At 38.9% G+C, this 14,303-nt stretch overlaps 1 protein-coding gene across 1 annotated transcript in view; it reads right to left on the reverse strand.

The window, feature by feature from the left end:
* Positions 1-85: 85 nt before the first annotated feature.
* The window catches only part of RABEP1 (rabaptin, RAB GTPase binding effector protein 1), a 52,476-nt gene continuing 38,258 nt past the window's right edge, over positions 86-14,303 (reverse strand). Inside the window, exons 10-18 of the mRNA XM_084299816.1 lie at positions 13,365-13,469; positions 12,495-12,611; positions 11,148-11,246; positions 9,531-9,671; positions 8,611-8,800; positions 8,322-8,377; positions 7,108-7,206; positions 6,373-6,489; positions 86-4,230 (exon numbers count right to left, since the gene is read on the reverse strand). Of these exons, the coding sequence (XP_084155942.1) occupies positions 4,129-4,230; positions 6,373-6,489; positions 7,108-7,206; positions 8,322-8,377; positions 8,611-8,800; positions 9,531-9,671; positions 11,148-11,246; positions 12,495-12,611; positions 13,365-13,469 (1,026 nt within the window). The 3' untranslated portion in view covers positions 86-4,128. The remainder of the gene's footprint in view (positions 4,231-6,372; positions 6,490-7,107; positions 7,207-8,321; positions 8,378-8,610; positions 8,801-9,530; positions 9,672-11,147; positions 11,247-12,494; positions 12,612-13,364; positions 13,470-14,303) is intronic.

The raw sequence follows: 14,303 nt of genomic DNA on the forward strand, positions 1-14,303 counted from the left end.
AGCATCCCCTACCCTGGGTCCATGGCACAGTTACTGCAGTGGAGGCCTGTGGCAGAAGGCAGAGTAGAAAGACGAGAGAAGCGCACACACTTCAGCAGCTTTTTTTAATTTGGAACACTTTCTTCATAAAGGACACACCTTCAGTACAGTTAACAAATGGTTACACTTGAATCCTGTAGACAGCAGAATTCTACATCCACAATTGCACAGGACACCAATGGCTTGGTTCACTGGAATGCAGTATTAACTTCCAAACACTGTTCGCCTTCATCAAAAGGTGGCTCTGAAGTCCGTCTTAACATTAAAAGACCAATTATCTGCTGTAGACAAACTTTAGCGGACAATAAATAATTGTTGTCTCTGCCCCCCCAGTTCCCCTTAGAAAAGGTGACGTGGTCAAGCTCAGTTTTGAAAAGTAGTACTGCACTGCTACAAAAGTGGCACAGCAAGAGGTGCCAAATAAAGCTGTAAGGAAAGGAGGGCTGTTATTACCTGTTAGGTAACGAGGTTACCAGACATGCTGCAAGAACACTTGTTTTTTGTTGCTTTTTTTTTTTTTGTACAGATTAAGACTATACAAGTATAGGAATGCATACAAAACTTGCTCTCATCCCTTTTACAGTCTGCACAAACAGAATCTGGCTTTCTAGTCCACTCACCCTGTGCATCAGAGCTGACCTGCCAGGTTAGAAGTAGTGCCTGTTACAAAAAAAAAAGGAGGAAAAAAAAAAAACACAAAAAATTTACTGTGTGAGGCAAACCTACCACCCCATTCAAATTGAGCTCCAGGACACCAGGAATTGGAGGGAAAAGCATTTAGTTGCTGATGTTTTCAGAGACACCAGAATCTGTTGAGTGAATACAGAAAAAGCTTTTAACTACACTTAATTGACAGTGGTTTAAATTTGCTCTGCAAATTTGGCACACTTTTTTTTTAAAGGCTGCTTTAAATTTCTTAAATTTGAGTTCAGCAGAAGCTTGAGTTACTGCTTCTGAAGCTGTGTTTTCCTTCCCAAGGAGTGAGTTCCCCTCAGGGTTAGCAGGACAGCTGCTTGTAGTGAGCACATCTACACTCCTGTGGCTAGTCAGGCTTCGAGTTTAAAAAAACATTTTTAAAAGGGATGATCAGTGGCTGGTGGAAAAAAGAAGTCATTTACCTTCCAACTAGGAAAATGGTCATAGCTAGAACTTAAAGAGGACTAAGAGTGCATGATGGTGTGAAGTGGTTAAGAAGGAAAACCACCACACAGTAACTGTAGACCCTTCCTCTCCAAACCAAAGGAAGTTATCCCACTGACTCACGCAGTGCCTGGTTTACAAGCAAGGAACTCAACAGCCAGCACCACTCCTTTCAGGTGAGCTCTCATCAGCCCCCTTTTGCCCTACTGCACGTGCTTCCAGCCTCTTCAGATCAGCCTTACACACCATTGCTGTCCACTGAGAAAAATACCCAGGCATGTATACAGACACACACATGCACAACTCCATTCTGCGGCTGATATGTTTGTTACTGTGCCTCTGAACGATCACAGACTGATTGAGGTGCCACTCACCTGTTCCCCTACAGACTGGGAAAGGCAGCCATCACCTGTAACGTACCACACCTATATAAAGCCAGAGCAACAATCTGTAAAAATATGCTAGGGACAAGCCACACCAACCCTGCTCTAATCAAAACAACTTAGAACGGTCAGCTAAGGCCAGGGTTGTTTAAGTGTAAGGCAGGAACAGACAGGAAGGTAGGGCTGCTGAGAAGGGGCACTGAGAGCTGGACCAGAACGGGGCGTTGGAATGCCATTAGCAGCTCTTACATTAAGACGACAATCCATAAACTCAACTAAAAAGTCTTTTTCTGCATAGATCTTCAGGTGCAGTTCCTCAAGTGTTCAGCTTGCTGAGATTAGCCACAAAACAACAGGCTTCCTTGAAGCACTGCTGCACAGGTTAAGTGTCAGTAACCAGTTAGAGTTAGTCTTCAGGAAGGAAGGGAACACAGGAAGATGTTCTTCATTCTGCAGCTCTTTAGCAAAGGCCTGTTCCCCCCCATGCTCCCAAGAATTTATTCAACAGAACAGTATGCTAACCGTTGGAAAACTGAACACAAAACATCTGGTATTAGATTTATGCATTAGAAGGCAGCTGCTGTCACCTGTTGTTTTTGTTTGTTTGTTTTTGTTTTTTTGCTGTTCAGTAAATTGAGAGGTTAACAAACCCAAAATCTGGTAATAGCCAATTAATAAAGAACCTAAGCCACATTTCAACATCTGCTAAGTGACATAAGGTGTCACCTGGAAGATGATAATTCCGCCGTCTACTAGTCTAGTTGTCACCAATGTAGGAAAAATGTTGGGTGTCAGGATTATGAAAGGAATTAATTTCTAGGATGAATAAAATGCTTTAATTCTTGCAATAAATTACAAGCAATTGGGCTTGTATACTGCTTTTTGGCTGTTTTTTAAGGCAACCTTCTTTGAAACCACCGGTTTCCTTCCAAGTTTATGTTAGTAGCAGGATATGCACTGCTAAAAATACAGTCACATGCATTACAGCTTGGAGCATTTTCTGTCACTTCTGGCTTTCTTCATCACCATCAAATCTGTGACCAAGTATGTAAAGAAAACACAGTAAACAAGAGGCAAGCTTAAGTTATAAATTTTGGACAAAAACAAGGCTGCTCTCTCAGCCTCCTTTCTTTTGAGTCGTAACAAGGGACTACCAGTCCAAGAACTCCATGTCCATTTCCAACACCCACAGCCATACACAAAACCGTTGCTATCCAACTGCATGCATGAATCTCCAATAAAAGAAGAAAAAAGGAGTCATGCTGGTGGTACCACCATATTTGTATAGTAAGAAACTCAAAACTAAAGCCTGATTGATCACAACTTTTTTTTTTTTGCCTCTGCTGTTGTGTAATTTAAATGTATGCCTCTAGAAATACAGGACAGTGTAGGAATCAACTCAGAGCAGTAACATGATGCCATACTTGTAAGAGATGCACTGTACCTTTCAAACTTGAACCAGCAGAATAATGCAGCTGCCATGCATTTGTGCTCTGTGACCAAGTGCAGTCACTGTTTTGCTGACCCAGGAGAGGTGGGTCAAGCTGACTTTGCTTCCTTCAGCATCTTACCTTGACCATTTTCAGTGAAAGCTAGCGACTTCACATCTATTGCCACCCACTAGAGCAAAACAGACCTGTAGAAACTCCAAGCCAATGTACTGTTCAGCTTTAGAGATGAGAAAGAACTAGCTGTAATTCCATGTTTTAACTTACACTGGTGAGAAGAGATAACAAAACAGTACATGTCTTGTGCTTTTTTTTTTCTCCAAAGGATCAGAATTCAAAGGAAATATTTCAAGGAGCTAAGTTCTCAGTACAGTTTTTTTTTCAGGGTTTTGTTTGTTTGCTGTTGTGTTGTTTTTTTTTTTTTTTTTGGATTGGCATTCTTTTGTTCAGGAGACACACAGCTCACTCATGTCCACCACATTTCAGCAGCATTCAGATTCTACAACACAAAATCAATGGTTTAAAAAAAAAAAAAAAAAAGCACTGAGTTATAAAATAAAATCAATATCCAGTGTCCTGCTAATAAAGTCATATTTTAATATAAAATATTCATACAGCATACTCTACACCTCATTCTCTCTGCTAGCTGAATACTGTTACTGACTAGTCAAACAGAAAAACTTCAACCACTTTGCTCTTCGATGTTTTGGAGGGACAATATGGTTTCCAGCAGCTACTTTGATCACAGTAATTGGGGGAAAAGGAAAAAAAAAGGGAAAAACAGGGGGGTAAATGTTCCAAAAAATCTATATTAGGTTACAAAGTTGGCTGAAAGAGGGGAAGTTTTTCAGAATGTAAGGACTGATCCCACTCAGTGGAACACGAAACACCACACTCATTAGTGTTTCCATTAGAAAATTCTCCTTCCTACACAGCAAGTCACTCTCGAGCTCTCTTCCTGCCCAGTATGAAACCTTTTCCCCTCTAGAAACAAAACTTAGTCAATGCTCCCCTCTGTTGTCTTCTGCTCTTTCGGTTAGAGTTAAATAATAATTAATGTTGCTATAAAGATGAGTTAAAAACCCCAAATGCAGCCTTGGAGCCCGCTCATCAGGGTGTCATGTTTCAGGTAGCTGATTAATGTCCGTCAGTTTTGTGTCATTCAGGATTGCACGGATTCTCTCCAGGGAATCTGCCTGCCGGATCCTCTCCAGCTGCACCTACAGAAAACCAACAGACACAACGAGCTAGTAAAACGTGCCGGAGCAAGACCAGAGGCTCATAACCAGAGCTAAGCCAATGACGTATCATTGGCTGAAAGACACAAGGCTTGAAGGAACACAAACTTAATTTAGAATCAAGAATGGGTAGGAGGGATGAAGCAACATATAACAGTTTTGCTTTTAAAATAAAAGCCACTCTCTGGGGGGCCCAAGCAAGCCCTCATTGTCACTGTGTTTTGCCTAATGACCAGCCACTGTTACTATCCTGGCCAGGCAAACCAGAGGAGCTGTGTAAAGCCACAACATTCACAGAAAGAATGTAAAGGAAGTACAGACCTGCCTGGCACATGCCTTCAAACCTCTCAAGATTAAAGCTGAAAAGCTTTTGGATGAAATGTTCCTACATTGAAGTATAATCCTGTCACTTGTTTGTCTGATAAGCCACTTCACACTGAAGAAGTGCACTAGAAAGAACCGCATGTAAATGAATGCAAAGAGATCACAATATTTTTTGAGAGGAAGGAGGTGGGGGTGCACAGGCAGTCATTCAGCTTTCTGTGCTCTTTGTATCAGCGTCTAGGTTTTCTTTTGTAAATTCCCAGCTATTGGTTACTTGATTCTTAGCTCTTATTCTCCATTGCTGATACCTAAACTCAGCCAGTTGACACCTCACACACCAATGACAGCAAGAAACCCAAATCCTCATCCAGCAGTAACCTCTCCTCTTGTGTTCTTGTGTAATGCAGCAGACCTTGTGCTATGGACAGCACAAACCATTGCTTTTCCTTAGCATAAAGACTTGCTAAGTGCTAAAAAAACAAAAAACAAACAAACAAACAAACCAAAAAAAAAAAACAAAACCCAACACGTAATAACTACTTAAGGGCAGAAAGAAGAGATAAAATACAGAGCTCTAACACTCACTGAGCTCATCACTGAAGGAAGGCCTACCACACTACCTGCAAGTTTTGAAAGAGCACCACACATCTTCAAAGTGTGCTTTTGCTCTAAGAACTGCATAAACCAGTCTATTCAGTACTTTTAAGAAGAGAGAGAGAGGCGGGATGATGACAAGCAAGAAACAATTTCACCAGCCAGGGCAACTCAATAGCCTCCCTTGTACTACCTACTCCTCCAGAAACAGCCAGAACAAAAGAGGACAGTTCCCTATTGTTTACTAGGCAGAGCTTAGCTGGATGGACAGTCTCCAATATTCCTGCTTTTGTTTTCCAAATAAACCTGAACACTTGACTCAAAATAATCTGTATCTCTAATTCTGCTGAATTTCACTGAGTGAACTGGGCAAGAACCCAAAGGGGAGACAGTGCTGAACTTCAGTATACCACTCGTGAGCAAGATTTCTAGTAAGCTGGACAGTGTCTTTAGCAGTGTTAGGGGGATAAATTTCCAAACCAGACACTTAAAGTGAAACCTATTTTACCTGGCTCCCTGAGGTTACAGCCACCCTGCAAACACTACAACTGCAGGACCCTTGGCTCTACAGTTGGCATTAAAAGTGATTAAACTGAAACTGGAATTAGTCTCCAGGAACACTCCTGCCAAAACTCTTTCCTGCAGCCACCTCTTGATATCTCATCACACACCACAGATTCCACTTTTCGGAGGAAATGGGAGGATAGAAACGCAAACAACAACAAGGATAAGACTTTTAGATTGTTTAAACAGAAAGCAGTAAGTATAGCAGGAAGAGGAACAATTCCATATATTCAGATCCAACAGTACAAGTTCCTGATTTTATCCTCAAATATACACACCTTAAATTGCTATGGAATTTAAGATACAGAAAAATGTCAGGAGATGGACAATGAAATGCTAGGGCCTAAACTTATCATCACTTATGGCTCTTTACAGTTTAATGTAGCACAATAAACATGTACCTTTGCTGATAAGAACATGCTGGGATTAAGTAATCAGAATAAAATCCCTAATAGAATCCCTAATTAGAATAAAATACTAATATAACCCTAGGAATACTTGGTCAGTTTACTACACTGGTAATTAAAAAATCATTCATTAATACCAACACAAGGAAATTTTACAACTGCTATTTCTTATTTTAATCAGCCCTGGACAAGTAAAGAAACAGAAGTAGCACCTTATGAATTGCACTTCCCTTACCTGAAGCGTCTGAGAAAGCTTTACAAAATCTCTTTGCACTTGCTCACTGACATCTAATTCAGTCTGCAACCGCTGAGCTTTATTCTTCTCTTCAAACACCAGCTGTTCAAGGTTTGCCTAAAAACAAATAAATTCTTTATGTTATACTTAAACTGAATTAAAAAAAAAAAAAGGAGAAACTTGTATAAACTGAATAGAACGTTACACTAGAGCAAGGAAGCATGGCTAATCTCAGAGTCCTGGCAAGAAATTAATCCTATCATTCTTTCCACACCTCAATTTTTTGAGCTGTGAAACATGGAGCTAGTACCAATCAGACAAATTTACTCATTATCAGATTGGTTAAAACATGGAAAAGCCTCACATCTTTTCACAGCACTATGTCCAGGGACCTCAAGATGAAAGAGCAGGTTTCTGAGTTCTAATGAAAACGTACTGTAGAGGAAAGGCAGTAATCTGCTGGTGAAAATATTATTCTCTTACTGTCTTTAGTTTTGGAAAACACCCCAAATCTGAATTGCTGCAAATCAGCAACAATTCAGATGCAGTGCTTCAAAAATCCAAGTGCAAAGTGATTGGAATGCAGATTTAGACTGCACCCAATGGAGTTGATTTCACTGACAATCTTATCAACATTCAAAAACTTCCTCTTCTGTTCTTGTGTTGTAATAAGCTCTGACCACAGGTATATCATCAAATAAGATGCACATATACTTCACACCCAGACGTAGCTACCTTTGCTGCCGTCTCCTTCTTCAGCTGTTCTTCGAGAGTGTTTTTTGCTTCCTGCAGACTCTCCAGCTGCTGCAGGTTTTCCTGTGAAGAACTTTCCAACTATACAAATAAAAAACAAAAGCACAACACAAAAGATTAGAACTAGAATTCCTGACACTTCAATTTCTCATAGTCCCTCCATATAGGGAATACAGTCCAAGTGTCTCCCAGGGATTCAGAAATAAACCTAAATAATTTCTTGTATGTAGATAGAAAATAATCTCTTTCTCTCCCCCCAGTCTTCCTTTTGGAGCTGGAGAGAACTGACCAGGGTTGATATTTGGGTTATTAATTGGATAACCTAACATTAGCTAGGGATTAGCTATGTTAATACTTCACTTGCAGATTAATAAACAAACAGACAAAACACAATTTAAGTAACAGAACTCTGAATGTGTCCCTATCCCACACTGGCATCAATAGAGCAATTCCGTCCCTCAAAGTTCCAGGCATGACCTTATGTGTTTCCTTTGAGGAGGTCACAGAAACTATCTAGAGCACAGGTGCACGTACATTCTTAGCTGATATCAAGAGCTGCAATAGTTTGAGAACGTCCAGTACAATGTCAGTCCTTTCAGAAAGAATATTTGTAAATGCATAAACTGATGTTCCTTAGTACAGAAAGGAAAGGTTATGTACACAAATAAGCCAGCCCTCAACCATCCCACAACCAAGCTGAGATGAAGGAACAATAACGTTAGATATTTCAGAATTCTCTCCTTAGTTCAGCTCTCTCTCTTCCCCAATGCTAGGCATACTAAACATCACACACAAAAATATATTTGAAGTGTTACTGACACCTCTTAGGCAGTTGGGAAAAAAGTTCATTTTTTCAGATATAAAGACGTTGATAGCAACAAAGACACCAAGACAGTGTCACTTTCAAAGTCCTGATAGAACTAGCAGGAAAAAAAAAAAAAAAAAAAAAAAAAAAAAAAAAGAATCTTATTCTCTTTGTTTAAATACATGTATACACGCTACGATTGGTATAAGCACTGCTCTGCAACAATTAAAACATCGGGGTGTTATCAGCACTCTTCTCATCCTAAGCCAAAACACAGCATTCCACCAGCTACTAGGAAGAAAATTAATTCTGTTCTAACTGAAACCAGGACACACGCAAAAAAAAAACAAAAACAAAAACAAACACACCCCACAGTGAAAGGGCTCCTTACCTGTTCCTTCTCCACTTTTATTCTTTCCAATTCAGCTTTTAAACTGGAAATGGAAGCTGAAAAACAGTAACATTAAAGCTTTAGTGCAAAAACAGCACAAGAAATTGGACAGCTCCTGTTTCTTTCTGTTAATATTCAACGGAGATTTAAGCGTGCACTTTTTTTCAGCTGCACAGCTTGGGTTAATACTCTATCAGACATGGAAGTTTTAAAAATTCAGGTTAAGTATATTCTATCACAAAATCAAGTCTTCAATTACTCATTTTGACATTGTTTTATCCGTGCTCACCTATTTCCTCCTTGCAATTCTCTATTTCCAGCTGTAGAGTTTCTTCTATGTTTTCTTTCAAATATTGTTCAGCTTGAATCTGTTCTTTTAAGAATAAAATCTCTGCCTTAAGTTTTTCCTCAAGGTGATCTGCTGTTGTCCGCACGCTAATTATGTCTTCACGATATTTTAAAACCATCTCCCGGAGCTCCTGAATCAATGATTAGCAAGGGGTTGTATTATGATCTTCAGACACACAAAGGACCATATTTATAGCCAGCACAAAGTTGTACTACCCCAAGGTTTGTTCTGCCATACCAGATCCTGCATCCAGCAACACATTAAAACAAAACTGCAAACAGTTTGCTTGGACTTGGAAATAAGAAGCTTGTAAACATTACTGTCTCCACAGGATTATTTACAACCCTCTACCCCTGCTTTTCATTTCCTGACCTACCCTATCTTTTAAACTTGATGTGCTCGAGTGTGAGTGAGCATGGCCTGGATGGCTCACACTTCTTCAAGGCTCAGGACTATTACTGGTTTTAACCTTAATGCCTCGACAGAAATTAAAAGGATTGACTTAGCTTTACTTGGTGAATCAATACTTGCTCTGGAGTCATGGTGACTGGGCAGGTGTGTGCACAACACAGATTAAACTAGCTGAACCAGGATACGCCTGAACGTTTCCGACAACAAAGCAGCTGTCAGGCCACAGTTAACTAAATTATTATCTTTCTACCTATACTCAGAAGCATGCTCAGGGAACAGCTCGCAAGCACCAGTTGTGATCAGATGATTTTGTACATCACAGACTATGGGGTTTAAATCCAAATTATTGTTCAGTGTGCTGTTCTGAGGCAGCTTTTTGATAAAGAAGCTTCTTCCAATGACATCAAGTTCTGTGCACCAATTGTGTTAATGATTTCAAAGTGTTTTACCTCTGCTGCTTCTGGCAGAATGAAATCTTCAGCTTGTTGTAAAGACACATGCAAGCTATGTTTTCCTTGAAGACTTTCATTATCTTTTTGCAGTCTCACCAACTCTTCTGAAACCTGCTCCCTTGACTGTGTCAGGACAGCCTTCCAAAAAAAAAAAAAAAAAAAAAAAAAAAAAAAAAAAAAAAAATCTCAGTTAGGGTCATGCTCACATCTCTTCATGCCCCATTTACTATCACTGCTTTCAAAAGACTGAATTTGTTGTAAAGAAGGGAAACAAAATGGATCAGCATAATCAGTCCTCTCTTTTGCCCAGCCTCGGCACCAGAAATGAAAGCAAGATCAATCTTAACTGTGCAGGCAAATGAAAGGAAGCAAGCAATATATACAGCATTGCTAAATCTCCCAGTTTTCTTCCATAATTATCCAGTTAGCTAGCTGTGCTTATTCAGGCAGGGAAAAAAATAAAATCAAATATGGTTCCAGAAACTGGCAGAGCTGTTTATTAAAACCATCCAGCAACTCAGCTGTAAGATCAGGTTACTGAAAAATTAAATATTCAACCTAAAATTCTCAGTGGTACTTGTCTGCCTCCCACCATCTTTTAGGAAGACATCAGAAGAGCTTATCCCTTGCAAAGAACAAGGATTAAGAAAACACAGTTTTGCTTGCATTACAAAAGAAATACATCCAGTGAACGTTTTTTTTTTTTGAGAGAAATCTTAGTTTAGATGCACCGAGACTTAAACTTTGACAAATGCTGCCCTTTGCATTCATTATAGGTGAGTATTTCTGAAAAGTAAACCCAGATCAATACATTTTCTGAATCTTCTGCATCTCCATTAGGCATGGTCTCACAAAGAGCAAACAGAATGGTTCTGCAAGTGATCTCCCAGTGTACTACAGGCAATCCTGGATGCCAGAAGTGCAATACTGGGATTCAGGAGAATGAATGCTTTTCTCCCAGCACTGCTGCATAAGGGAGGAAAAAAGAAGAAACTTGATTCTAATACAAAAGGGAATGGATTGCTCTAAGGAAGTCAGACTTTGTTCTGCCCTAGAAAATGAGGTCCTATTCCTGTCCTCTGGCATAATTCCTACAAGATGCTCAAAATAGTTTTAAAAAATTAAGTTCCCATACATATCTCTTTCTGGGTGTTAGGGCTGATATTTTAAGTCTGACCTGTAAGAACACTGAGCATTCATCTCAAACTGAAGAAAATATTCACCAGTAATGCTACTTGTGAGGAATCCTAAAAAAAATTGTCTTGAGAAAAATATACTGTCTTTAGATTTGACATGAAATAAAATACTAAATGGTCATTAAACATACATAATAAATGAGGAAAAAACAAACAAACAAACAATTCTCTAGTCAGCTCCCTATTAATCTACATGGATATACACACAAAGTGTGACTGACTGACCCTACAGACCATTTGAGGGTCAGCACCCATATCGGAGCTCCCTTGGTCACTATCTTTACATGTTAAGATTCACAGCTCTCTCCAGCCAAGCTTAGTTGGACAGCAAGACAAACAGTCTTTTACAAACACTCTGAGCCCCAAGGGCTAGACAAACAGCATTGTTCAAATGATCTCTTGACTTGAGCTGTCTTACCATTTGCTCCTGGACACTTCTCTTTGCTTGTGAAAACGCCTGCTGCAGTTCACTGAGGAAATTCTCCGACTTCTGACACTTAACCATAAGCAAAGAGATCTGAAAAACAAAGAAACAAAGACAACATACAGACAGATATAAAGCATGAAAAATTTTAAAGAAGAAATAGGCTCTGAAGTTCTCTTCCCTGTTATCACTGATAACATACACTTCTAAATTTCAAACTAATCTACTGAAGTTTTTGTTAATTGCTTACTCAGTAAAATAGTAACACAGTTCAAATCAGAAAGAAGTGATGCTATGCTTTTATAACAATAGTAAGCTTATATGCTATTTACCAAACTCTAAACAACAACAAAACAGTTAATTCTCATCAAGCCTCAATGTAAGACACTTCATAGACACTGAAGGGAAACCGCAAAGCTATGAAGTTTTTAAAATTTCCTTTATGGTAATGGTTTTTAAAAATATACCCTTCTCTGAAAGCACAGATCTCCAAATACTGTTAAGCATGTGCTGTTGTAAAATTACTTAATTGTAGAGTGAAGTAAGATGAAATACTACTTAGTTATGATTACTTTTGGTACATCAAAAAGAAAAACATATTCATGTCATCTAGGACAGATTTTATCTAATGACTGCTATTTCCTTAATAAGAAAAAAAAATTAAAACATTGGGTGGGATGAAAGAGGGAAAGTCTTACAACTCAAGAGAAGCAAACCCAATGGCTTGTATATGGTATCTACCTAATATTGTAGCCTTTAATATGCTCAAGATGTTATTTTTATATTTTACAGCTAGGACTACCACACATTCTATTTGGCTTCACTATGCCAATACCCATCTGTACACATCTCAGACTGAAAAATCTTTTCAATTGGCTACTATTTTAAAGAAGTCTAGCACATATTTCAGACAAACTAGTGTTAGTGTCTTCTCAGATACTCAGTAACTGCATGTCTTCACCACAAGTCTATGAACTGTGTGTCAAGTGTGTGGTATCATAGTTCTACTCTACACGCACAAAGAACACGGGGTTACTTTTGCACGTTTGAGTGATTTCATAGACAGGTCACAAACTCAAACGCTACTCAAATTCCAGTGATCACCTCTGTAAGGGATTTCAAGATTGGAGATGAAACCTTAGGGCCAAGATTGGGTAACATGTCAGACTTGGCTAGAACCAAGGGCAGACTCAGATGGAGCATAACTAACCCTAGAACCTCTCACTTTTGTTGCCTCTGCTGCAGGTAGTTCACCCTTATCCAAGAGGAGATGAGTTCTTGCTATATACTATTGAATAATGTTTCTTCATTCCTAGCAACTTTATTATGAAGTGATTGTACCTGATTACCAGAGTCTTCAGCACTTTGTTTCATATATTCCTCCAATTCTTGTTTATCTTTCATAGTCTTTTCCAGCTGGTCATTGGCTTGCCTCAGCATCACCTGCAGCTTTTTCACCTGTGTTATTACAACAAAATAATTTAATTTTACATTATTTTGGGGAATTTTTATTCTCTGAACACATATATAACTTGACTCATCACACTCCCAGAAAACAAAACAAATCCCTCAAAAATCCTATGCAACTCAGAAGTTCCTGTGCTGCTCTGAAATACCGAGCACCAGAGATTACACCTATAAGGAAACACGGGACATCGAGCTGCACTGGACCTTTGCCACGTAATGACTTCAGACACTTATTTCAAACCAGAACATGACTCATGCCTTCTGTACCCATCTGAAAAATTGTTCTTCAGAATATCCTAGGAAACAAACCTCTTCCAGTACTTTATGGTCATTTTATGCTGCTAGGATGAGGTCCTCTCTGTTAAGAACTCTTGCAGTATCAAAGATAATATAATTTAATGCATGAAAAGCATTTTAGAATATAAATTATGAAAGACACTGACTTCAGCATGAGCACAACACTTTTTATAGAACGGTGACTTTACCTCATGATTTTATGGCACTGGGTAAAGTGGTTCTCCGAGGTAAATATTTAAGAAATACACATACGTGGTGTTCATGGCCACACACCAGTAACAGATTAGGTTGTGTTAATAAAATTACATAAATTAATTAAATTTCAAGTGTGCTGGCATTGGCTCAAGTAAAAACAATGAATAAAACAGCAAGTGGTTCATCATTGCACACTTATTCATTCCTAGAATGGCTGCAAAAATCTCGCTAAAGCTAGAAGAAAAACCTTACCTGGTCTCTTGTCTCAGCCTCCTGAATCTGGATGCCTTGCAACTGCTTCTCATAATTGGAGCACATATCGCAGCGTCTGCCCAGCTTGTTCCCTGCATTCTGCACCTAGAGGACAGAGTTATCACCTCCAATACAGGCTATAAAATGCAAGGAATGCAGGAGTGATACATACTCTCAGGTGTGTTGTGTGTTCACAAAATATTACTGATAAAAGACAGCAGCAGAATCATGTAACAGCAAGATTAAATTGCTCTAGAGGTAACGGATAACATAAATCAGCTGCTGTACATAGATTTTCCTGGCACAAATTCCACTATTAGTGAAGAGCAATAAGCCATGACATGCAAGAGTTTATCAGGTCATTTAGTGTGTCCTTCTGAAATTTATCACATAATTACCTGCATAGAAACAAGCCTTTTGGAGAACAGATTTTAATAGCCTTTAGCCTTTTTTCATGCAATTACATTGTGTTACAAATCAAATTATAAACACGACACTACATTTTTTTTGTTTGTTTTTAATTAAATGAACGCAAGCCAACTAAAAAGCAAGTCAGTTCATTGGGTTAGGGTTTTCTTTAATCTTTTTCTCCCTGAAACTGGGATTTGAGTATTTTTGCAACAGCATATACTAATGGTGCTACAACAGCCATCCAGATTTATTTATTTTTTAATATCCTCCTTGAACATAGCTCAGTATCAGAGGCTGAATAATCAGCTAAAAGAACAGTTGGGAAAGATGCAAGTAGAAGAAAAGTTTAAAACAAACAAAAAGACTTCCAACAAATGGGAAGGGGAAAAGTATTAGGGTATGCAGCAAAGAAACAAGAAATTTATTTGCCGTTTTGGCCGAGGGGACAAATGGGAGTTTTCTCAAAGCTCCTACTGAAAGTCATGTCGGGGCTGAAGTCTGATTTGTGTTTGCTGCTTCATGTCCCTC

The sequence above is a fragment of the Netta rufina genome (assembly GCF_964035555.1).
Source record: "Netta rufina genome assembly, chromosome: 21".
Classification (NCBI taxonomy): domain Eukaryota; kingdom Metazoa; phylum Chordata; class Aves; order Anseriformes; family Anatidae; genus Netta; species Netta rufina.